Source organism: Camellia sinensis, chromosome 3 (assembly GCF_055761805.1).
Source record: "Camellia sinensis isolate YWXY chromosome 3, ASM5576180v1, whole genome shotgun sequence".
Classification (NCBI taxonomy): Eukaryota; Viridiplantae; Streptophyta; class Magnoliopsida; order Ericales; family Theaceae; genus Camellia; species Camellia sinensis.
In genome coordinates, this window is record NC_138963.1 from 104,231,049 (window position 1) to 104,256,447 (window position 25,399).

The following is a 25,399-nucleotide window of genomic DNA, read 5'->3' on the forward strand; positions in this document are numbered from 1 at the left end:
TATTACATTCTGTGATTTCTTTGAACTGATCAGGTGTTTTGGTGCCCCTGCGAAGTGAATATGATTTAAATAGGCGGTCTTTCTAATTGTAATCACTTGCAGGTTATCCATGGTATGACTATACAACATTTACTGAAATTGCAAAACTGCTGGTTCCAATCAAGTGTTGACAAAAAATGCACATATGAAACAAACTGGTGATGAGCAAAATGCAGTGATGATTTGATTTACTTGGGACATTCAAATGCTCCTTTGGCTTCTTTTTTTTTTTTTTTTTTTTTTTTGCAACTTATAATTAGAAGCAGCTACCTGCATATTCCTTGATTCGAACCTTGGTACGAACTCAAACTTTGTGAAAATGTTCTGGTTTTATGTATGAGCTGGAATACAAGTTCTTCCTCAATGTTTGAGGTTTTTCAAGGCTAAATAGATCCCATTTTTTGAGGTTTACAATTACCTTTTATGGTATATCTGGTTAGGAGATGAATATAATTTATTGTGGTGGATGTATTGGTTATGTTAAAACATGATTTTTGGATTTGGATATGTTATTTTGTGGGTAATGGTGATTGGATATTAATTGAATGAGAAACTGAATTAATGCTTCATTTGTTATTTGAATGGGAGTTATTATTTTATCTGTTAGTTTTATTACAGGTATTTGAATGGGAGTTAATATTTTGTATGTTAGTTTTATTACAGGTATTTTTTTATTAATTGAATGAGAAACCAAATTCAATATTTTCTTACAGGTATTCTTTTTAATTTAATCAAATAAAACTAGCACAATCTCAAAAAAAAAAAAAAAATATGACGACGTTTCTAGAAACGCCTCCTAAACCCTCAATAGTAACAGTTATATTTTTTAAACAGATACGACGGCGTTTCAAAATATTGCTAAATATCGTTGGTGACGTCAGCGTGTGTAGAGTGGGACATTTGGCGGCGTTTTTTAAAACGCCTCCTATACTAATATCACGACGTTTTTAAAACGTCGCAAAGCTACAACGACGGCCGCAGCTTCGACGTTTGGTACTAAACGTCACAAAATGAATTAGCGGCGTTTTTGATAGATATAGCGGCGTTTTTAAAACGACACTAAAAATCCGATTTCCAGCAGTGATGCATTTTAGATTAAAGCCATTAGGCCCCGGAACTTTGTTTCCTTCGCTATCTTTAATTGCTTCCCAGGTCTAATTTTTGTTGTTTTATAGAAGAGTGGTAAACCAAATGAAAATTTCTGTAGGATGCTTTTTATTATATTAACAACAATTATTGTCATAAAGAGCCAAAAAACGAGCTAACTGCCCCTGAATATTAGGGTGATTTCACTATCATTACCTTGAAAAGAAAGAAATAGAGTCGTAGATATATTGAATGGGTGACTATCATTACCTTATATTTTGATTGATGGAGTCAGCCAGCCTAATTTAGAATTTAGAGAGAGAGAGAGAGAGAGAGAGAGAGAGAGAGAGAGAGAGAGAGGTAGTTACATGCTAATTTGTTAATCTAACAAGCTGAAAAAGGAAACTCCCTTGGAAGAGAGAAAAAGAGAGCATCTGAGATCAAGTGGGAGGATCTTTGACGCTCTCATAGATTGGCAGATTACAATGACAGGGTGTGAGGGTAAGATTATTATTTGTATTTTATTTTTTTCAAAAAATAAAAAATAAAAAAGTCGAGATCCAGATCGAGATTGAGAAAATTAAAGAGATAGAGAGAGGAAAGTTTGGATAGAGACCAGACCCCCTTTGATGCCTTCCAACATTTAGAGAAAGAGAGAGAAAGAGAGAGAAGGCAACAAAGTAGAGGGGGTGGGTTTAAGTTTTATTATAAGGGGGAGGTTGTGTTAATTTGGATAGAATAGTAAATAAATTTGAAAGCAAAGGAGGGGTCAACGATCGAATTGGTTGAATGTGGAATCAAAGGGGGAATACTGGGAATGGAAATGCAAATGGGAATGAAGTTATAGTGGCAATAGACAAGGACAAAGGCAGCCAATATGCTCTGAAATGGGCAATTGATCATCTTCTCTCAAGAGGCCAAAATGTGACTCTAATCCATGTCAAACAAAGACCCTCCTCCATCCCCACTACAAGTCTCTCTCTCTCTCTCTCTCTCTCTCTCTCTCTCTCATGCTTTGTACTATTTGTTTTTGATCCAATTGATGCCATGAAAATACCAATGATGCATGACAATTAATGTACATACATATATACACACACGAATTGCTATTATGAATCTCATTTACGCGGTTTAACAAAATTGTATTATTTTAATTGTTGTTCTTGTGTTTTCCATTCCTTCATCTCTTTCTCAACCTGTTGAGTAAAACACATTAAGTAACCTTAGTTTTTTTCTTTGGTATTGCTAAAGCATACGATTATCTTGAGACTTAGGAACAAATCCCTTCAATTAAAGCTCTCAATGCCAAATACATTTTGCATGCGTTTCTCTCTTCTTTTGACCATGATCATGATCACTATCCTTGCAACTTCTTTAAAAATTATACAAAATATAATTAAAAATGATGTGTAATGTGCCTTTGAAAATGAAAATGGAATCGTCAGTTTCTGTTGAGTTGTGTAACATAATATGTGCCATGCTATACACGTATCGTTAGGGTTTCGTAATGATGTTTGATCTTATCCATCAATCTCTACATGCATCTATGGATTATTGTTCCAAATTAATGAGTTACTTTAATGAGTTTTTCTTCTCCTCATTTATTATTTATTACTATTATTTTTTGTGCATTTAGTGGGGATTCAGGTTTCTCTCTCTGATGTACATGATGGAGTTGCAAAAGCCTTTAAAAACCAAGTTGATAATCAAGCCAAGGAGTTGTTCCTCCCTTTCCGTGCCTTCTGTACACGTAAGGATGTGAGTTTGGACTATTTTCTCCTCTTTCTTCTTCTTATTCGTCTTCTTTTCTTCTTCTTCTTCTTTTTTTTTTAAATAAATATTTTCTTCATTCATTTTTTTTTTATCGGCAAAAGAAAGCTTTATTGATGGAAAACATAACGAGTACGATAGTTACATCAATAAAGAAGAGGGTGAAAAAAGCATCACAGTGAAACATTTGGATCCCAACTAGGTTGGCACCTAAATGCACACCAAATCATCTGCTAGCACACACTCGAGGCTCCAAGATGGTGAGAAACCATCAAACAGAGCGAAACAAAACAAACAAAAACAAAAAGGCCACAGAAACACGCCAAAGCTGGGTCATAAGACAGAACACCAAAACAGTGGCTGAGCATAACAAACAATAGCAGACCAGTGGTTGCACCAGAACTGAGCATATTCATAACACAATTTTCTTTACAATCTTGCAATAAAGTAACTAACTGATAAAAGGAAAAGAAAACAAAAACAAAGCAATAAACTAGTTATTGCAACGGTACAATCAAAATTGTATGAGATCCATTTATGGCTAGTCTGACCTCAAACTAAATTAATTTTGTTGGAAGGTTTTTTGGTAAGTAATTGGTGTCACTATGTACTTCGCTTTTACTTTATTGATGCAATTCGTTTTGTACTATGTACTTGTTTATTCCATCAATAACGTTCTTCTTTTGCCGATAAAAAAAAAAAAAAAAAAATTGGTGTCACTATGTTTGGTCTCTAGCCTAAATAGGATACACTAACTTTCGGTGAAGTTTAGTAGTTCGGGTCTGGTTAAGTGTATTTTTTTTTTCTTTGCTTTCAATATATGAGAGGAAGTAACTTATTTCCAGTGCAAGAACAAACTGGACGGTCTAGTTCAATCAATGAGATCGTGCCACATCATGATTTTCCAATCTCATTGCTCAAATTTCTTACCCAAACTATAGTCATTTCTTACCCAATCTAAGCCAGCATATGGCACAATCTGATGATTGAATTGGATCTTCCATATTTATGCTTTGACCAAAGACAAACTACTTGCTTATAAAAAATGTATTAAAATTGTTTAGTGAATTGCTTCCGAATATTGTTTTTTGAAAAAATTCTAAAACCATCTCACTTTTTAATATATCTACACAAAAATGCAAGCCATTGGTGTTTTCAAACTTTACATTATTTTAATTTTCAAAATTAAGAAAAATGAAAACAATGAAAGCAAAAACACAACAAAACAAGCTATTATGTTTTCACTTTCAACTAAGAAAGTAAGATAAATGGAAACAAAATTTAATATTTTTATTTCCTTCTTTGATGATTGCATTTTGGTGCAGATAAAATGTAATGAAATCATCTTGGAAGACATGGATGTAGCCAAAGTCTTGTGTGATTATGTTAGGGTCAATTTAATTGATACTCTAGTGGTTGGCGCCCCGTCAAAGAACAGCTTTGTTAGGTAATAACCACTCGGATACTTTTCGATTTACTTTTACTATACCATCTAAGGGTTAGCAATACTCTCTCTCTCTCTCTCTCATGATGTATACAATTATGCATGCAAAATATGAAAGAACAAAAGCAAATGTTAGCTAATCAGTGATTACCTCAAGAACAAATTTTCATTTTCTTAAAATGGGGGAATAAACCTTATAGAAAAATATATGAAATACTAATATTGAGACTCAAATAGATTGATCCATGTGAGCGTGGCTTGGTATAATTGTGATGCCCCCCAAATTGGGCATCAATGATATAAAACAATCACAAGAATAGTTCTCCAAAATAACATCCTAAATTCTTCAAATCAAGCAACAACATAAATTAAAACTTAAAATTTTCCAGTTACAAACCACTTCTAAAACCAAACTTAATCATACAATTACAGTCCAAGGAAGAATATTAAGCAAAATCACAGAGTATTACGTCATAAAACAAAAGGGAAATAATGTTGATCCAACCGAGCTTCAAGTTAGTCAAGGTTTATAGGGTTGTTATTATTCAACTCCATGTCTAGTTGTCTTCATTGTCATAACCTAGCATAAATTGCTAGTAGCTACAAAGCCCAATAGATTACAGAAAAACCCGACAGACTACCCATTCATAGCTCAATGGAAATAATAACACAAGAAATGATAACAATAGCAGAATACAATCAACAATAAAAAAAACAATTCAACAATAATAACACAAGTACATTAGTAAAATGCGTAGAGTTTGTTAACTAAGTCTAAGTCCAACTAGGGTAATCGTGGAGTACCGCTCTTGCACAATCCTTTAACTGGTGTCATTTCCTTTGAAATTCCATCAAAGATGCCCACTTTCAGGGTTGCATACCCAAGTTGTGTCAGAATTTGTTAGTTCTAGCCTACCACAAGGAATCGCATATGTGCTCCACAAGGCCACCCCATTGCCAACTATAGTGCCTATGTTCCAACCTAAGCTTTGAGTACCACGACACCGCATACGCAAGATTTCCAAAGCCAAGACCCACCCTAATTAATTGGTGTTATCGTCATGCTATTTGAGTTTTTACAAGTTCAATTTTGCAAGCCCTCTTAGTCTACCCAAATCAATCCCAAGGCAGAAAAAGGTTCGACATGGTGTATACAGATGAGATAATCTGAATAGGAGTTAAGCACTTATGCGAGAGAAATCTACACTTTGGGTAATTATTCACACATTGACAACATTTTTAGCACGATGCACTTTCAAAGAAAATTGAAAAAACCGATCAAACAAAGTTTGAAAGTGTTGATTTTAGATGAGGATATCGAATTTTAAGTCAAGAAAGTAATGACATAAACCATGCGTTAAACCCATTTTCTAAAAGAAAAAAAAATCATGAAATACTACCCACTATTGTTGCACTTACATAGAATGACCAAATCTCCCTTGATACTTAATGAAATCAATTCAATTAAGGTTAATTAGAAATATAACACATAAACCAAACTTTTCGAAAGTGGCTTCACCCAAAAATATTTCTTGAGAAATAAATAGTTGCTATTTCAAATTAGATGTTGTTGTTGTGTTCTAGACAACAATGAAAAGAATGTGGGTTTTTTGGGGTTAAAACGAAACCCAATCTTCTTCTTCTTCTTCTTCTTCTTATATATATATATATATATATATATTTTTTTTTTAATAAAGAATCACATATTTAAAAACACATATAAAAGAATCCTGTAAAATCAAATTTGAAAAATAAGACCATTTGAATTTTTAATTGGATTTTTAAAGCCCCCAAAACTTAGCATAATGCTGTCAAATTTTGATAAGAAGTGTTGTCACCATAGAGGCCCCTGATGCCTACTAATAACCACATCTGAACCCCCAAATCACTAAGAGCATTTAAAAATACTAAAAAAATCCTAATACTCCAATTAAAGAAACCAATAGATCTCCTTTTTTTTTGAAACAGCCAAAGTAAATTTATTGAAAATTGTCAAGCAAAGAGACATTGATTATCAACAAAAGCAGGAGCCCAGCAAAGCTCACAAAAAACCAAACAGGGCAATAAGGTTGGAAAGTTATCAACCAAGCAGCCCACTAGACAGAAGCATCCCACCTGCACAGAGACTCAGAGACAGCAACTGACAAAACCCCAAGCAAATTGCAAGTCTGTTTAAATGGTCCTCCAACGTTGGATCATGAACCACTAGACAGAAGCATCCCACCTGAACCAATAGATCTCCTTAACCAACCACATAGAGAGATAATAGCATTCAAAATTCAAAGAGGATGAAATTTTGGATCTCAAGCGCATATCTCATGCATTTCTCTTCCTATCATGCTATTTATTATCAAGATGTGTATAGTAACAAAATTAAAATGGTAAAGGAAGATGGGTGAGGTTCAATTATCGTACCGCAGGTAAAATTAGGAAAACCCCCTCTAAGTCAGAAGCTCATTTCCTCATTATCTAGTTTTCTTCTCTCTCTTTTTCATACCCTAGGTCTCTAGTCTTACACCTAAAGATTACATCTATATATATAATACAAAAAGCAACACAAGTGTGGGAGGAAAGGGAGGGAGCAAGCACATTCAGCCACCCCCTCTCTTACACATACATATATATATATATATATATATAAAGAAGAAAGAGTGGTAAAAATATCTTTTATAAAATAATTTATATAGTGAGAGGTGTCAAATAGGTATTCTAATTGGAAATTTATAGACAAAGTTAATACACAGGATATTTATGCACAAAATATTTGATAAAATAATTTAGAAATTTATGGGTTCTCATAATAACCCTTACCAATATAACCTCTGAAAATTGTCTCCTATGGTCTCATAAAAGTATTTTCAAATTATAGCATGTCAAACCTTGTCCAAATATGACAAAGTTCTATAGTTGCCAAGATATAATGAAACTCTCTCTCCACCTCTCTCATGATGTAACCCACAAGTAATTTCCAACAAAAAAACAGTTTCCACCATTAGAACAAGATTGTCAAATTATATCATTTTAACATTGTAACGTTTAGGTTTAGACCTTACCATTTAACATTAACTTATTGTGTCATAATCAAGAACCTATAACAAACTAAAATGAGTTGGTGGAAAAGTATGGGTGTCGTATCCATAGGGACCAAAAGGTTGAGTTGTTTACACCTTGAAAATCGATTCTTAGTTTATTCGAATGAGAAGAATAGTTATTTTTCATCTAAATTAACCAAAGAAATTATTGAATTAAAAATTAAATGAAGTGAAAATCAAGTATGGAAGAGCTTAGAGTTTTGAATCCATCACAAGCCTTGTAACATGGGTTTTGTATCGATTCCAAAAATTAATTGTCATGACTATGATCTCAATGAGATCTCCCGGAGAAATCATATATTGAAAATCAAGCATGAACCATCCTCGATTGGCTCGAGATGCCTACACTAAACTAGGGTTGTAGGACATCTCATCCACTCTAAGCATGGGTTAGCTGATAATCAAAACATGATTAATATTACTATTGTGTAACCTTTGTATTTAAATCACAAAAATTCAACACAACAATTGAATCTAACATTGAAAATGAATTTTAAAAAATGAATCTCAAGGTTAAACAATCACTATGAGTAAATAATCAACCCCAAAATACATATACAAGTCATCCAATGTTACTTGACTAATGTTTATTTTGAACACTAAGGAGAGAGATTAGTTACCCATGGTTGAGGTGGAATCAACTACTTTGATGAGAACTCCATGGATGGTTCTTGGAAAGCTTGATTCTCCAACTCTTTTGACATTTTGTTGGGTTGAAGACTCTTTTTCTTGCAGTTAAAGAGATCTATTTATAAGCCTCCATCGCATTGGGTCAAATCCCAATTAAAACCGGAGTTATAAAACCTGAACTAAACTCGTGTCTTTTTCTGCATGTGAAAATCTCAATTCTGCTCTAGTGGAATTATCTAGTGAAAAGGCTGAAGAGTTCTTCAAATTTTTACTAAGTCTAGGAAGTCCGCTTGTGCCGAACTGTAGCTCTGCACGTGCGAATTTGAGCCGTAAGCACTTTTTCATTCTGTTGCTTCTAGTTTTGCAACAGTTCAAAAGCCCAAAGCTCCAATCGAATCCCTCCATATGTTCCTTTAATCCTTCAAGAGCTCCCAATTGAGATGATTTGAATACAAAATCTTGAACAACCTACAAATACCAAAAACAACATAAGAACCTCAAGTAACAAGGGATCACATGAACTCGAAAGTGCACTTTGGAGAACCTAAATGTATAAGATTTCGACACCTATTATTCACCACTAGAGATGGTCTATTAATCATCCTTGGAGCTAACAGGATGATTTTTTTAAAGTATTTATCGATTGTGTGTAATAAGAGTACATGCCATAGTTTCAGATAAATAACATGTATAAGTTTTTTGACAAAAACAAAAAAACAAACAAAAAAACATGTGTCTTGGATCAAAATAAACAAAAGTGGTTTATAATCATAATTGTGAACTAGTGTTTAGCCAACTTACAGAGACAGTAAATTACAATGAAAATGGTCATTGATAATCTTTTGTGACAGAAGATTCAAGACCTCAGATGTTCCAACCAATGTTTCCAAAGGGGCACCAGAATTTTGCAGTGTATATGTCATTGCTAAAGGAAAAATTTTATCAGTACGGTCTGCTACTATTCCAGTCCCAAACCCACCTCCCCGCCCACAACAGAACCAAAGCAATCCAATTCTCAATCTAGGGGATGCACGTTACATGCAAAACAATGGCATAAGAGGTCTGATTCTATGATTGTATTATAGTATCTTCATGTTATATATTTCTCAGCTTATTATGATCCAATTGAGCTTTCTTCATTGCTAATACAAATATTTGGATCTCATTTCAGCAACTGACAGGACACCATTTGTACCTCGCAACTTAATAGAAGACGTAGAGATCAGGTAAGTACTAATTGATTGAAAAAAAAAAAAAAAAAGATTCATGAGAAATGAGAAGATCAAATGCAAATCAATGGAATGAAAGGATGTATTATGCACCAGAACATGTCTCACTTGCAACATTTCATTGATTTGCAATTAGTTTTCTCATTTCCTCTTTATCTGATATTCCCATTAGTAAATTCTAGTAAAAGAGAAATAATTATAATAATAATAATAAGTGCCTTATCTAGTGCATTTTTTTTTTGGTAAGTAAGTCATAAAATAAAACAATGAAATATACAAGTTTATAAGAGGCATACCCAAGGCTATTCTTACAACCAAACAAATTTTCTACAGCACCCCCTAAGATAGGGGAGAAGTACTAAACAAAACTACGATCAAATGTGTTGCTAGTATTTTGTCCCTAGTTACTTATGCCATCAGTGAAGAAGACGAAGAAATTTGGAGTAATACATAAGCAATGCTAACAAAATGAAATCCTATGATAACAGTAACAAAATTTCAACACATTTACCATATATCTTTTATATTCCCAAGTTGCCCTTCCATCAAAAGATAATAGATGAGAACTTAGGGAAGATATTTGGGCAAGTATACAAACAAGAAACTACATAAAACTATTTAGTATCTAAAAGATACACCTACAGAAACAAGAGAAAACAAGCTAAAACAATCACCAAGCCTATCAAAACATGATAACTGCCTCCACATACTCCCAGTCTTAACCATGGATGAAAACATGGAGCCCAATAAACATCTCGCACCTTATAGTCGTGACTTCCATAGCCACTCAACCAAAGCCATGACAGAGGAAAAAGTCTACATCATGAAAGATCCTGATGGAGTCACATGAAACTCACATGGTTAGTTACCATAATCAACAGTCTAAGGGAGTATAGCGAACCACGAGTAACCACAACAAATATGTAATAGGTAAAGCTGCACACATCATGTGAGCACTCAACACATCCCTCAGTCCCTTCCTCAGCTAATCACAAAGCCTCAATCCTCACAGTAACGTGCCCTTCACTCCATGTCAAGAGTGGCTTAAAGACCAATACCAGGATTGGTCACATGAAGATAGAGAGGCTGTAGACACAACAAAACTCAACTAAGTTGTATACCGCCGCACAAGTGCTCAACAAAAGAACTAAACAATTTCCAAATTAGGCCACAAAAACATACCCAGTGCAGCCGCTAACACCCTGTATGACAATCAAAGCCACAAAAACCATATGAGTACTGGTCACCCAGTCCTTTCCATGGCTAGTTACAAAGACACAAGCCCTGCAGCAGTGTCCCCTTCACTCCATGCCAGAAGTGACTCAAGACTAGTACCTGGACAGGTCACATGAAGATAGAGATACTGCAAACATGATCCCCACAACTTAGGTTGTAGACAGTTGCATGGGAGCTCAACAACAAAAACACACTAGATCCAATCCCAGTGGACAGCCAAAATAAACCCACGCAGCAACAGAACACATTTGGACATGGTACACATAAAAATCACCATTAACCAGAGCAAACCAAATAATCTATACGCCTTCCAGTCTCTACCAAACTAATCATGGAGCCTCAATTCCCCATAATAGTGACTTCCTCTATTACTATCAAGCCATGATAGAAGTGGCTCGAGATATGCCCAATTAAGTTACATGAAGATGTAAGATTGATAAATTGTACTAATTTAATCAAAACAACTAAGTTAGAGCACCACCTTAGCTTGCTCCAAACAATAATTATTCGATAAACACCCACCAAAAATCATAAAAAACACGACCGAGGCCCTCACTAATGCTACCAAAGGCAACATCAGTACACGAACCTCAAAAAATATGATTCTCCCAAATACCTCGAAGAAGATGAGGCAATCTGGGAGATTCATCATGTACCTAACATCCATAAGAATATTTAAGAACATATTCTCCATGATTGCAAGCTCCAAATCAAAAACCGAGGCTGGTTAGAAAGCAATCAACACAAGATAAAAGGCCCGAGTAGACATGACCTCCAACTTTTCCATGGTTGCAAGCTAAACAGAGCAACTCATGATCCGACACCGATTGCAAGAATTAGCTAGCAACCTTGTTAGCTATTCATAAAACTCTCTCTAGAATGAACTATTATTTTGTATTGAATTTTTCTCTCTTATTATTCACATCCTTTGCCCATAGGCTTACATCCTTTTATATAGAGAAGGTTATACATAAGTTCAATGAATAAGATCCATGAACCTAAACAACATTGCAATTAACTAGGTACATGAATATAATCTAGACAATGTACTTAATAAATATAAAATACATGAATATAAAAATATATGAATACAAAGAATGTATGAACTCAATGTATCCAATGCATACAATGTATCCAATGTATCTAATGTAAATATGACATTAATTTTAACACTCCCCCTTAATGCCATATTGTGTGATACCCAACATTTCTCTAAAAAATTCAAACTTGTCCCTTGGTAGAGGTTTGGTGAAGGATCCGCAACTTGATCTTCAGTCTTGCAATACTTGATTTGAATCTCATCATCTTCTACAGCTTCTCTAATGAAATGATGTTTGATAGCAATGTGTTTGGTACGAGAATGGTAGACGGGATTCTTTGCCATAGCAATAGCAAACTTGTTATCACACATAATTAGAGTAGCTTCACTTTGCTTCTTACCAAAATCATCCAAAATTCTTCTTAGCCAAATTGCTTGTGTAGTTGCCAATGATACTGAAATATATTCGGCTTCAGCAAATGATTGTGCCACAGTTTGTTGTTTCTTGGATGACCATGAAATTACGCCCGATTCAAGAGAAAATGCATACCTAGAAGTGCTTCTCATATCATCAACACATCCGGCCCAATCACTATGACAAAATCCAAGTAACTTTGCATCAACAAATTTCTCATAAAAAATTCCATTATGAAGTGTACCTTGAATGTCTCTCAATACTCTTTTTGCAACCCCAAAATGAATTTGGCTTGGATTGTGCATGAACCGAGACAATAAACTTGTACCATACATGATGTCCGGTCTTGTAGCAGTTAAGTACAACAAACTTCTAACCAAACTTCTATAACAAGATGCTTCAGCTTCTTTGCTTTCATCTTCCTTTGACAACTTTTCATTCACAATTAAGGGAGTAACAACTGTTTTGCAATTCTTCATTTTAAATTTCTCAAGATGAAGCATCTTTGCTTTCATCTTCCTTTGATAACTTTTCATTCACAATCAAGGGAGTAGCAACTGCTTTGCAATTCTTCATTTTAAATTTCTCAATAAGTGTTTGAGCATATTTCTTTTGGCAAATAAAAACACCACCATTGTTTTGGTAGATTCAATGCCTAAAAAATGATGCAATAGCCCCAAATCACTCATTTCATATTTCTTCATCATCTCCCTTTTAAAATCTTCAATCAATTTTTCATCAGTATCGGTAAAAACCAAATCATCAACATAAAGTGAAACAATGAGAATACCGGTTGTACCTTGCCTCTTGATGTACAAAGTTGGCTCACTTTTGCTTCTTTGAAAATCCTTTTCATTGAAGTAAGCATCAATTTCACTATACCATGCCTGGGGTGCTTGCTTTAGGCCATATAAAGTCTTCTTCAACTTGTACACTTTATCTTCTTTACCTTTGACAACAAAACCTTGAGGTTGATCAATAAACACCTCTTCTTCTAATTTTCCATTCAAAAATGTTGATTTTACATCAAGTTGGTGCAAGAACCAACCCTTTTGAGCAGCCAAAGCAATGATAGCTCTAATTGTACCAAGTTGAGCCACATGAGCAAAAGTTTCTTGGAAATCAATTCCAGGTTGTTGTGAATACCCTTTTGCCACAAGTGTTGCTTTGTTTTTTTGAATAGAGCCATCCAAATTGAACTTTGTTTTGAAAATCCACTTCACACCAATTATTTCTTTTCCTTTCGGTTTCTTCAGTAGCTCCCAAGTCTTGTTCTTCTCAATCACATGAATTTCATCTTCCATAGCTTTCTTCCATGCTTCATCTCTAATTGCCTCTTCAAAATTTTCAGGTTCCACAATGCATAAATTGCATCTTGCATACACATTACTAATACTCCTTATATTTCTTGGAGTTGAACTTGGAGATGAAGAACTTGAACTTGAACTTGAACTTGGAGAAGAATGTGAACTAGCAATTGGTGACCCTCTTTGTGGAGATTCAAGAGTTGCAACATCTTCAACTTGTGGACTTCTCGATTCTTCATTGAAAGCAATGCTTTGATTTTGGACTTTCTTTTCCTTCCAATCAAAAGACGCCTTCTCATCAAAGAGAACATCTCTACAAATAATCACCTTTTTTTGATCCAAACCGAAGAGTCTATAGCCTTTGGATTTTGAGCTATAACCCACAAAGATGCATTTCTTACTATTTTCATCAAGCTTGTGCCTCACTTCTTTTAGAACATGAGCATAACAAATGCAACCAAACACCTTCAAGTGATTCGCCGATGGTTTCCTTCCACTCCAAGCTTCAAATGGAGTTTTGTCCTTAAGAGCTTTTGTAGGACATCTATTTATCAAGTAAACTGCTGTATAAACAGCCTCACCTCAAAAAGTTTTGGGCAGCCCCTTCTCATGTAGCATAAACTTGGACATCTCCTCTATGGTTCAATTCTTCCTTTCCGCCACACCATTTTGTTGTAGAGTGTACCCAATAGTCAATTGCCTTTTCATTCCAATATCTTCACAAAATTTCATAAACTCATTTGAGTTGTATTCTCCGCCTCTATCACTTCTCAATACTTTCATCAAACAACCACTTTGTCTTTCAACAAGATTTTGAAATTTCTTTAAGATAGAGAAAACTTCATTCTTTTGTCTCATGAAATACACCCAAGTGATTCTAGTAAAATCATCAATAAAGATAATGAAGTACTTGTTACCTCCATGAGTTGGTGTATCCATGGGTCCGCACACATCGGTATGGACAAGCTCCAATGGTAGTTTAGCTCTCTATGCTTTCTCCTTTGGAAATGACTCTCGGTGATACTTTCCAAGTGCACAACCTTCACAAATATGTTGCACTTCATGAATGGTTGGCAACCCAAAAACCATATTCTTTTGTTGTAGATGCTTCAAGCTTTGAAAATTCAAGTGCCCAAATCTTCTATGCTAAAGCCATGCATTATCAACCACATCTATCTTCAAAGCCGCATTTTTGCTATATCGAAAAATGAGAGGAAAACTTCTATTCTTCTCCATCTTGATTTTTGCTACAACTTGGTTTTTCCCCCCTTTGTCAAAAATTTCGCAAAAATCGTTTTCAAAGTGAACAAGATATCTATGCTCCATAAGTTGTCCGACACTTAGCAAATTTTGCTCCAAGTCTGGAACTAGGAGAACATTGGAATTGAATCTTGTACCCATCTTGGTTTCTATAGCAATAGTACATTTTCCTTTTGTTTGGATTAAGGCACCATTCCCCATTTTTACTTGAGAACTGGAGGAAGCATCCATTTTCACAAAAATGCTCTCATCTCCTGTCATGCGATTGCTACATCCGTTATCAAGAAACCATACATTCTTGTTTTGATCTGATGCCTTGTAACAAGCATAGAACATGTGCCATTCATTTTCTTGCTCCTCGGAAAAATTAGCTTGTTGAGTGCTCTTAACTTGGCAATCCTTCTTGACATGCCCAAATTTGTTGTAATTGTAATATTTTGGCTTTCCTCAAAACCAACAATCTTTATCAACACGATTGCTTCAGTTGCAAGTTCCACACTTTTGTTGAGTGGACTCTTCATTTTCCTTTCTTTGAAAATTAGACCTTCATCTTCCTCTTGCATTTCTTGCTCTTCCGGTTGCATTTCTTCTTCTTCCTTTTCCTTGGGAATTAGAGGTACTAACATTAAGCTTGGATTGAAAGGCACTTTCAATTGACTTTTCAGATTGCTTACTCAACCTTTGTTCAAATGTTTTAATTGAACCTATCAAATCTTCAATACTCAAATTAGCAAGATCTTTAGTTTCTTCAATGACAGCAACAATACGATTGTATTTCTCCGACAAACTTATCAAAATTTTCTCAACAACTCTTTCATTAGTAATACTGTCTCCATAAATTTTCATTTGGTTTACAAGTTTCATAACCCTAGAAAAATAATCCTTCAACAATTTCACATCCTTCATCTTTAAATTTTCAAAATCTCTTTTCAATGATTGAAGTTTGATGGTTCTTACCTTCAAGTTGCCTCTATACGCTTTCTAAAGAATATCCCATGCCTCTTTCGCTTTTGTTGTATTGATAATTCTTGGAAAGATTGCTTCTGAAACTCCTTGTTGAATAAAAGAGAGAGCCTTTGAATCCTTCTTCCTTTGCTCTTTTAATTGGTTCTTTTGGGGATTTGTCAAAGCTCCTTCATCTTCAGGTTTCTCGAACCCATTTTCAACAAGATCCCAAAGATCCATATAGACAAAAATAGTTCTTATTTTCAAATACCAAAAATCAAAATTTTTACCATTAAATATAGGAGTAGATACATTTTGGTTGTTGGGATTCACCATGGACGTTGGTTTGTTCTTGTTCGGGGCTTGTTTTCTCGTATCCGATCTTTACGCCCAGCTTGTTCTTGACCCAACCAAAGCTCTGATATCACTTCTGTTAGCTTTTGATAAAACTCTTTCCAGAATGAACTATTATTTTGTATTGAATTTTTCTCTCTTATTATTCATATCCTTTCCTCATAGGCTTACATCTTTTTATATAGAGAATGTTATACATAAGTTCAATGAATAAGATCCATGAACCTAAATAACCTTGCAATTAACTAGGTACATGAATATAATCTAGACAATGTACTTAATAAATATGAAATACATGAATACAAAGAATGTATGAACTCAATGTATCCAATGTACCTAATGTAAATATGACATTAATTATAACAAACCCTTCACATGGATCAATTCAAAATCAACCCAAACTCTCTCTCTCTCTCTCTCTCTCATTCAAACTGGTGCCAATGTCTGGAATCCAAATGGGAGGAAGTTCTTTCTCTCTAAATTTTAGAGATAGAAGCTTTCTTCCCGTTATCTGGTGCAGATGATTTGTACTACCTCGCTCTATTGCTGAAAGCAAAAGGCTGGGCTCTAACCGGACAAACTGGTGATTTGGAAAGTTGATTAAAAATTGATTTTTTAGTTTTTTTTTTTTTTACTTTTTTTATGTGAGATGTGATGTGATTTAAAATGAGTTAAAAATTAGTTTTTAACTTGTTCCCAAATGATCCCAAAATACAAAAATCTTGCCCATAAAAAGCATTTTGTTTGGTTTGAGTTTTTTTTTTTTTTTAATTCACTTTTGTAGAAAATTAAAATCTTATATTTTTTGGGTTTTTTTTTTATTTTTATTAATTTTTAAAATTTTTAGATACACTTAATATAAATACACTTAAAAAATATAATATTTATGAAAAAAGTTTATAAAAAGTTCACTAAATATCAAAAATATAAAAATTCAATATATTTTTTTATTCTTATGTATTTATTGATTTTTTAAAATATTTTATTTATTAGATATATTTAAGTAAGGTGTTTTTAAAAAAATAAAAAAAAATTACTTAAAATTTTAAAAATACTCACTAAAAATTAAAAAAATACAAAAAATAACAAAATTTAATTTTCAAAAAAATTAAATTAAAAAATTAAAACCAAATGATGAAGCCAAGTTGGGTACTGTTTTGGCCTACAAGATCTATAAATGGGAAGTATGAGTGGGTTTGTTTAGACCGACTAGATAAGAAGGGATTATAATCTATCAGAGTATTAATTTTGGGATATATTATTCTCGAATTATTTAATTGGATTGAATTTGTATCCTATATTTGTTTAATCATGAGATTAGACGTCTAGATTAGACTATCTATTGAATCTTATGTTTGTTTAGTCGTGGAATTAGATATTTCGATTGAATCATTCTATTAAATCCAATGTGTGTCCTATTTTATTTAATTTTTTTACTAGAACTTTTAAAACATTAAATAAATAGAATATCAATAAAAATTATATAAATTTATTTTAATTTTAGTTGAGATTTTTTAATTTGATTTTAATTTAAACTTTTAAATAAATTGAAAATTTAATTTAATTTCTAATTAAATAAATTGAACTTTTAATTTTCTAAAATTATATAGATTTTATTTTCGTTGTTATTTTAATTTTATTTCAATAAACTCACAATTGATAATCATAATCTTGAGTTTTCTATCTCACATGTTTCGGACAAAGTTGTCTCATATATGAAAGACTATTAATTCGAATGAACTCATAGTCTGCTGTAAAATTTTTAAACAAAACAATAGATTATTTTATTTACCAGACAGTGAGTTCTATCCATACTCTGATCCCTCCAAACAAATGTACTTCATGTGCTTACTGGAAGTAGTCGATGCATATAAGGCAAAATTCAAAGAAAGTGATGTATGGAAAATAATAGTATAAATAAATAAACAGTTTTGATTGAGGTGCCCAGTCTCCAACCAGGTTGGTCATTCGATCAAAAAAAAATAAAAAAAAAAGAAAGAAAAAGAAAAACAGACCAATCACAGCTCACTAGGGGGCCTGGAGTCAGGCACTTTTTCATAAATAAATAACTTGAACCAAGTTTATTATGTACGAGGAAATGGAAACTCGATGGGTATGTGATATAACTACAGAAAGTTGATAACTATTGATACAGGTCACCATTCGACAGAAGTAAAAATTCAAACAAATCATATGGGGAGCTCTCAATGTTCGATACCGACATATCGTTCGTGAGTTCTGAAAGACGAAGCACTGATCGTGTGCTCGCCTCTCCCTTTGACACTCAAGAATTGGGTGTGGGTGCAGCAGCCCCTCGACTTTCATATGGCTCAGATACGGACAACAGAAACTTTGGGTCCCCATTCTCAGCATCCAAGTCATTTGATCCAGGTTTTATGCAGGGCTACTCCTCCAGCTCAGAAAGTGCCAGTATGTCATGGTCATCATCACAAAACCTGGTATGCTCATACAATTGCTATTGCAATTTCAGGAAACAATTATAAATTAGACTGCCCAACTAACCAAAAATATACAACCATAAGTTTGATCATAATATTTGTAATAGACCACCGCGGTGACTGTCCTAGTGGTACGGGAGTTTGCTCCTCTCCTTGTTGCTAGGATCTGAATCCCGGTTACATTCAAGTGGAAGCCGGGGGTTTTAAGGTGGACCCGCTAACTTTCCACAGTTTGCTCTGGCCCACATCAGTCATAATGGCAGGTGTGGGTCAGGTTTGGGCATCAATATATATATATATATATATGTAATGGCCTGGATCAAGTGTAGAATGCTTGTACTAAATACTTACAAATTTTCTAGGATGATGTAGAAGCTGAGATGAGGAGGCTAAAGCAAGAACTCAAGCAAACGATGGACATGTACAGCTCAGCCTGTAAAGAAGCACTTACAGCAAAACAGAAGGTACTGAGCTGTGGTTAAAGTTTTGATTTTGCTATGATTTTTAATCTGGGATAAATTACATTTTACCCCTTTTTGTTAGTGACAAAACACGAGACCTTGAATTTTAAAATGTGACACTGACCCCACTGTTAAAGAGTTAATTATGCTACGACCCTGATGCAGGGAAGGTAATGGGATGAGCACTCAAACACAAAGAACAACCAAGAACAACCACGAATCGATAGAAAAAGAGATGCTCTCTCTTATATAAATTTTATTCTCCAAAATAATCTGGTTTTCCCCAAGCCTTATAGCTCCTATTTACAATAGAACAAACTCCAATTAACTTAGGAAACAAGCCATAAAAGGTAACGCTCACTAATCAAGGCCAAATCAAAGAAATTACGAAAATTGCTAAAAATAGAAAGATTTGAGTTAAGCTCAAATTTGGAAACTATAATTAAAAATACTTGTGTTGGGAAGAGCGATGGGTATTGACGAATTCATCTAGGCCAAGTAGTTGACGAATCAGTTATTTCCAAAAACGGAAAAATCAATGGATATTGGTTGTGATGGATATTGGAATTTGGCCGAAATCCATTGTACACCCTGGCAAAGCGATGGATATTGGTTGTGACATCATTTTTCATGTCCCGACCAAATTTCATATCAACAAACATGTGCCATGTCGCCTACTAGTGCCGTTTGCCTTTGCCTTATTTATTCATGACCTCCAGACTATGAAGCACGGATACTTCAAATAGGGTGACGTATCCGTATTGTATCCGTATCGGATACCGATACTCCTTGGATACTCGCGGATACGTATCGGATACTTATTAAAAGTATCAGATACTTCTTAATTATTTTTTTATTAATTTTGGAGTATCAGATACTTAATTTTGAAGTATCGGATACTGCAAGTCATGTTTACTTGTTTTATGAAATTAGAATTATAATATTTCTTGCATAGTAGTATAATATAATATAATTGCAAGTATAAATATAAGAATATTTTTCTAATACTTTGTTAAGTTCTTCAATAAGAAGAGCATAGTGAGTTAAATAATAGAATTTTATCAAATTGATGTATCTTAATTATTTCATGCATGTCTCTTATAACTACATAGAAAGTAGGAATTAACAAGAGAATATAACAATGCTAAAATTAAATATCAATAAATAAATAAGCAAATAAACTTGAATACAATATTTTTCACTAGTGTCAAAGGAAAAAGTATAGGGACAAGTTGTGAATTATTCTATTATTGTAATATAAATATATCAAACTTGATATTGAAATGAAATATTTGCAAGACCTATTAAAAATTTAAAAAGTAAATATGCTACTAGTTTAAATTAATACAAAATTCTTAAAGGTTAGTACTTTGCATTATAAAATTATATTGTAGTTTCTCATGTGTAACTCACTATTAATAATTTTAAAAAATATATTTTTCACAAACGTATCCTAACCGTACCAGTATCCTATTTTTTAAGGTTTTGTTGTATCGCCGTACCCGTATCGTGTCGTATCCGTATCTCGTACCCATATTTACGCTTCCTAGCCTCCAGAAAACTCTATACATTATTGCAGGTTATTTGGGTATGGGGTCTTGGTAATTTCTTGCAGTGTTTATAGAATCACAATATATATAGGTTATAATACATATATTACCAAAAGTAAAATAAATTCTATACATACATTTGTGAGTTGGCACATGAAGTCTTTGCAACTCAAAAACTACTGCATCAAAACAGAGAGTAGAATACACACTTACTAGGTGAAATTGAACACTGATTGGCAATGTTGGAGTAATTGGGTTTGGGGGGGGGGGGGGGGGGGTTTGTGGCTGAATTTGCTAAGATGATGGGCTTAGAGTTATATATGGAGCTAAAAGAGTTCCAATAGGTGATTGAAGGGATGTCTTGTAGGAATCCACCCAGGAGATGATCAATATGGTTTTAGTATGGTGGTTTCAGCCATGGAACATGCCACAAAGTTTTAAGAAGAGAGAAAGTGAGTGCCAAAAAGAGAGAACGTGCAAATAACTGGATGTTTCGTGGCTAAGGTGGTGGTTGTTGTGGGTAGATGTGGCTGGCTAGAGCTGAGAAAAGAAGAAAGCGGGTATGTTAAGCATTTTATTATGTGTCATTAGTTTGAATGGAGAAATTAACAGATATAGTATTTTATTTTATTTTTTTGTTGACAAAAAAGGAAATTTTATTAATGGTGACAACGAGTTAATAAAGATTAATGAGAAAGTTTCAAGGAGTGACAAGATCCCAAACAAAGCATCTGACAAAAAAAAGAAAAAAAAGAAAAGAAAAGAAAAGACAAGAATAACATGGCACATCCTAATCAATCAATCAAATCCTGCTGGATGAGCAACAAGGCAAACAATCCAACCAGGATAAGGGCAAAATCATACACAAAGTGACCAACAGTTAATGAGCCCAAATACATTCCTGGCTAAACCAAAATCCCTCTTCCATGCTTGATACCACCATTGTTGAGGCACACAACTTCAACTTCCTATGATAGAACACCTACAAGAGAAAACAAGAGACAGTACCCAAACATCCAGAACAATATTGCAACAACCTTAGCCCCAAACATTACAATTACATCTTGAAAAGTCTTCATCTCCAATAGTAGAAACCTTATTCGCAGATTCAATTCATGGCTTGAACTTTAAAAGAATGCTTTGCCACCTGCCACTTTACAACAAACGTACTACCAGTGAATCACACACCTCCGCACAACCCCTGCATTAAAGCCCCTGTAGTCGCATGTCCGTGAATGAGAATTTTAAATCTTGATCTTTTTTTACATTCCATCTAGATTAAAGACAAAGTCACTAACAATTTAATTAGCTGTGTTTGAATAAAATTTGACCAAGAAAGCCACTCTAATCTTATCTAATTCCGAAAAATCCCCAAGAAGCAGTTTCTATCAAACACAATCATTTTACGTGTTCCTTAATGTCTAGATAATTTTCCTCGATAGATCTTCCTATATAATCTTCTTCAAACTTTTGAATTTAACACCATGTACCTTCCAATCAAAAAAAATCTGCATGAAATAAGGACAAATAAAATCCATTTCCCACCGATACAAACAAGCAAGCCAGATTTCCCAAGCTTTTCTAGATCTCAACAGTAAATGATCAAAATTTTCTTCATCTTCTTCCACACACAAATATTACAAACCCGAGACATTAGAAGGTAAAACACTAAACTTTAGCATGTCACAAGTAGTAATTCTTCTATTCCAGATCGACCATCCAAAAATTGTTACTTTCAATGGAACATATCCCACATTCTCAACAATGATTAAACATTACAATCCAAAAGCAATGAGTATAAATTCTACATGGATTTTACTGTAAACACACATGAAGCTTCAGCTTTCCAGAGCAAAGAACCCTTTTGCTCATGTTTAATGGATGAAGTGGCTGTAACCGTTGCAACAACTAGTTGTGACCATCATTTTCCTGGAAAAATAAGCTCCTCCTATATTGTATCCTTTATTTGGTCCCATTATCCCCACGTCATATAAAATCAACAGTGCAACCCTCGCCGCAAGTTAGGAGAAACAACCTTGAAAATGTCAATTTTAATGATTTTTGGCCAACCTAATGATCTTCTCAATACGTAAAAAGTTTTGCCATCACCAACTTTCAAAATAAAACTTTTTTTAAAAAGGTTAAATTCCTTTTTGAAACATTTAAAATATAACAAAGAGATTTCCACTATTTTGAACATAAGGATCCCATCTAACACCCTCCAAACCATACTCATCACAAATCAATTTTTTCCCAAAACTTTAAGTCTTTACTCCCAAACATCAACCACCAGTTCAATAGTAGTGCCACATTTTTCAATTTTAGATTATAAATCCTAAGTCACCCAACCTCATGTCCATTGTGACTTCATTACAACTGTAAAAGCATCTTTGAATCTTCCAAATTTCCTTGTCCACTTTTTCTAGCATCTTAAAGAAGGATAAATAGTAGATAGGCAGATTAGAGAGGTTAGATTTGAGAAGACTCACTCTACCGTCAATGGACAAAACCTTCTCTTCCATGTAGTTAATTTTATTTATTTATTTATTTTTTGAATTAACATTTTCAGTTTCGACAGCTAGATAGGTGTTTAGTGTCACAAATCAAATGTGATGTGAGGGATGACCTGTTTTTGTGACCTAAGTATGATGGGGATAAAATGTAACGTCCTTTGATCCTCCATCATATTGAAATAATAATCTAAATTTTTTTATTTATCAAATTATAAAAAGACAATAAATGTAAGAACACTAAAATGATGTGCACTTTATATATAGAAAATCACAATCAAAATTGAAATTTTAATTTTTGGGTTTAATCATCTATATTCCAAAATATATACTAGCATGAGTTCTAAAGCACTATTATTGTTGCAGGCAATGGAGCTTCATCGTTGGAAAATGGACGAACAACAAAGACTAGACGAGGCACGACTAGCTGGGGAAGCAGCATTGGCAATTGCAGAGAAAGAGAAAGCAAAGACTAAGGCCGCCATTGAGGCAGCAGAAGCAGCTCAAAGGATTGCTGAATTGGAAGCACATAAAAGAATTAATGCAGAAATGAAAGCCCTCAAAGCAGCCGATGAGAAGAAGAAGGTACTAGATGTGCTGGCAAAAAGTGATATCAGGTACCGCAAATATGGTATAGAGGAGATTGAAGCAGCAACCGACAACTTCTCAGACTCGCGCAAAATTGGGGAAGGAGGTTATGGGCCAGTATACAAGTGTTATTTGGATCATACACCAGTTGCAATAAAAGTTCTTCGTCCAGATGCAGCTCAAGGAAGGTCACAGTTTCAACAAGAGGTGCGGAACTTTTGCAATGTAATATACCAAGATAAGTAGACCATAACTAAGACAACCAGGTAAATTCATGCAGTAAAATAGTTAATATATATATATATAACTAAGGATAGAGTGTGAGTAAGAGATATTGACTGCCGGTACTAGCACTTTTTGAATTCTACTAGTTAGACTTAGATGGAAGTCACAAGATATTTTCTCCAATTTCTATTCATAGGTTGTGTTTATCTTTGTTATGCTCTTATTTTGTTTGCTGCTCTAGTGCAGGTAGAAGTCCTGAGTTGCATACGCCACCCTAACATGGTTCTTCTCCTTGGAGCTTGCCCAGAGTATGGTTGCCTAGTCTATGAGTACATGGCTAATGGGAGTTTAGAAGATTGTCTCTTCACACGAGGGAACACACCAGTTCTTCCTTGGCAGCTAAGGTTTCGAATTGCTGCAGAAATTGGCACTGGCCTTCTTTTCCTCCATCAGGCAAAGCCAGAACCATTAGTGCACCGTGACCTAAAACCTGCAAATATTCTTCTCGATCGTAACTATGTTAGCAAGATTAGTGACGTTGGCTTAGCCAGGCTAGTCCCTCCATCCGTTGCAAACAATGTAACTCAATATCTCATGACCTCAACTGCTGGAACTTTCTGTTACATAGACCCAGAGTACCAACAAACTGGCATGCTTGGAATAAAGTCTGATATCTACTCACTTGGTATCATGCTGCTCCAATTAGTTACAGCCAAGCCCCCAATGGGTTTGACTCATCACGTTGAACGAGCAATCGAGAGGGGTTGTTTTGGTGAATATCTTGATCCTGCTATCCCTGACTGGCCAGTGGAGGAGGCCTTGAGCTTTGCCAAGCTAGCTCTTAAATGTGCAGAAATGAGGCGGAAAGATAGACCAGACCTTAAGACCGTTGTGTTACCTGAGCTTAATAGGTTAAGGGTCCTTGCTGAAGAGAATATGCCCAATAGTGTCATGATGTTGGGAAACAGAACGCCAGGAACCTCACCAAGTCAGAGTCAACTCTCCACAATATCTCAAGTGAGTTCCTAATGCTACATGGACATAGTATGCTTTTCACGCGATATATATATTGTCTCTATTTGTTCAAAATTGGTCTTTGTTAAAGTATTAATTGTTTGTTGACTTTGTGATTCAAAGCAACTTGTGTCTAGTGGAAAGCCAAATTAATTCAAAATATTTCTAGGATATCTGATTTTCTTTTTTTTGGGTAAGTAGGATATCTGATTTCATTTACCTTTAAGACTACCAAATGAGATCTTGTTGGTTCCATAGTTCACATATAACATATGCTATCTTAATGGTGCAGTGAACCTCAAACAATCTACGCAAACAGGGAATGACTGGATATCTTTTTGAAGCAGGTACATTCAAAAGTATTACAAAAGTTTAGTGGCTACTTGAAGCTCATTTTAGTTTTTTTATTTTTGCAGGCTGAAGTTTGAAGATATCTCCATGCACAATTGTTCAAGGAACATAAAGCACATTAACAATTTGAAGGAAATTCTTCAGAGAGAGTTTAAAAGAAAAAGGAAAAAAAAAAAAAAGAAAAAAAAGAAAGGATTTCAGTGAAGTTCTTAAGCATAAAAGTGGAGTTGTAAGTTGGTCTTGTCAAAAGCTCACAATTGCTATATTTGTGGATGAAAATAAGTTGCCTATAATTACAACAATGCTTATGTGACTTGTATTTGAATATTTTGACAACACGAACTCCTCTCAAGTTGTTTGCTAAGTTCATGTTGACAAAGTAAATAATAAAGAAC

At 34.3% G+C, this 25,399-nt stretch overlaps 1 protein-coding gene across 1 annotated transcript; it reads left to right on the forward strand.

The window, feature by feature from the left end:
- Positions 1–1,914: 1,914 nt before the first annotated feature.
- LOC114279792 (U-box domain-containing protein 52) lies at positions 1,915–25,081 on the forward strand. Its single transcript, XM_082918293.1, has 10 exons — positions 1,915–2,098; positions 2,762–2,883; positions 4,221–4,342; positions 8,913–9,121; positions 9,233–9,287; positions 18,002–18,305; positions 18,668–18,769; positions 23,193–23,621; positions 23,886–24,656; positions 25,070–25,081. The coding sequence occupies exons 1-10, from the start codon at positions 1,915–1,917 to the stop codon at positions 25,079–25,081; spliced, it is 2,310 nt and encodes a 769-aa protein (XP_082774419.1).
- The last annotated feature ends 318 nt before the right edge of the window (positions 25,082–25,399 follow it).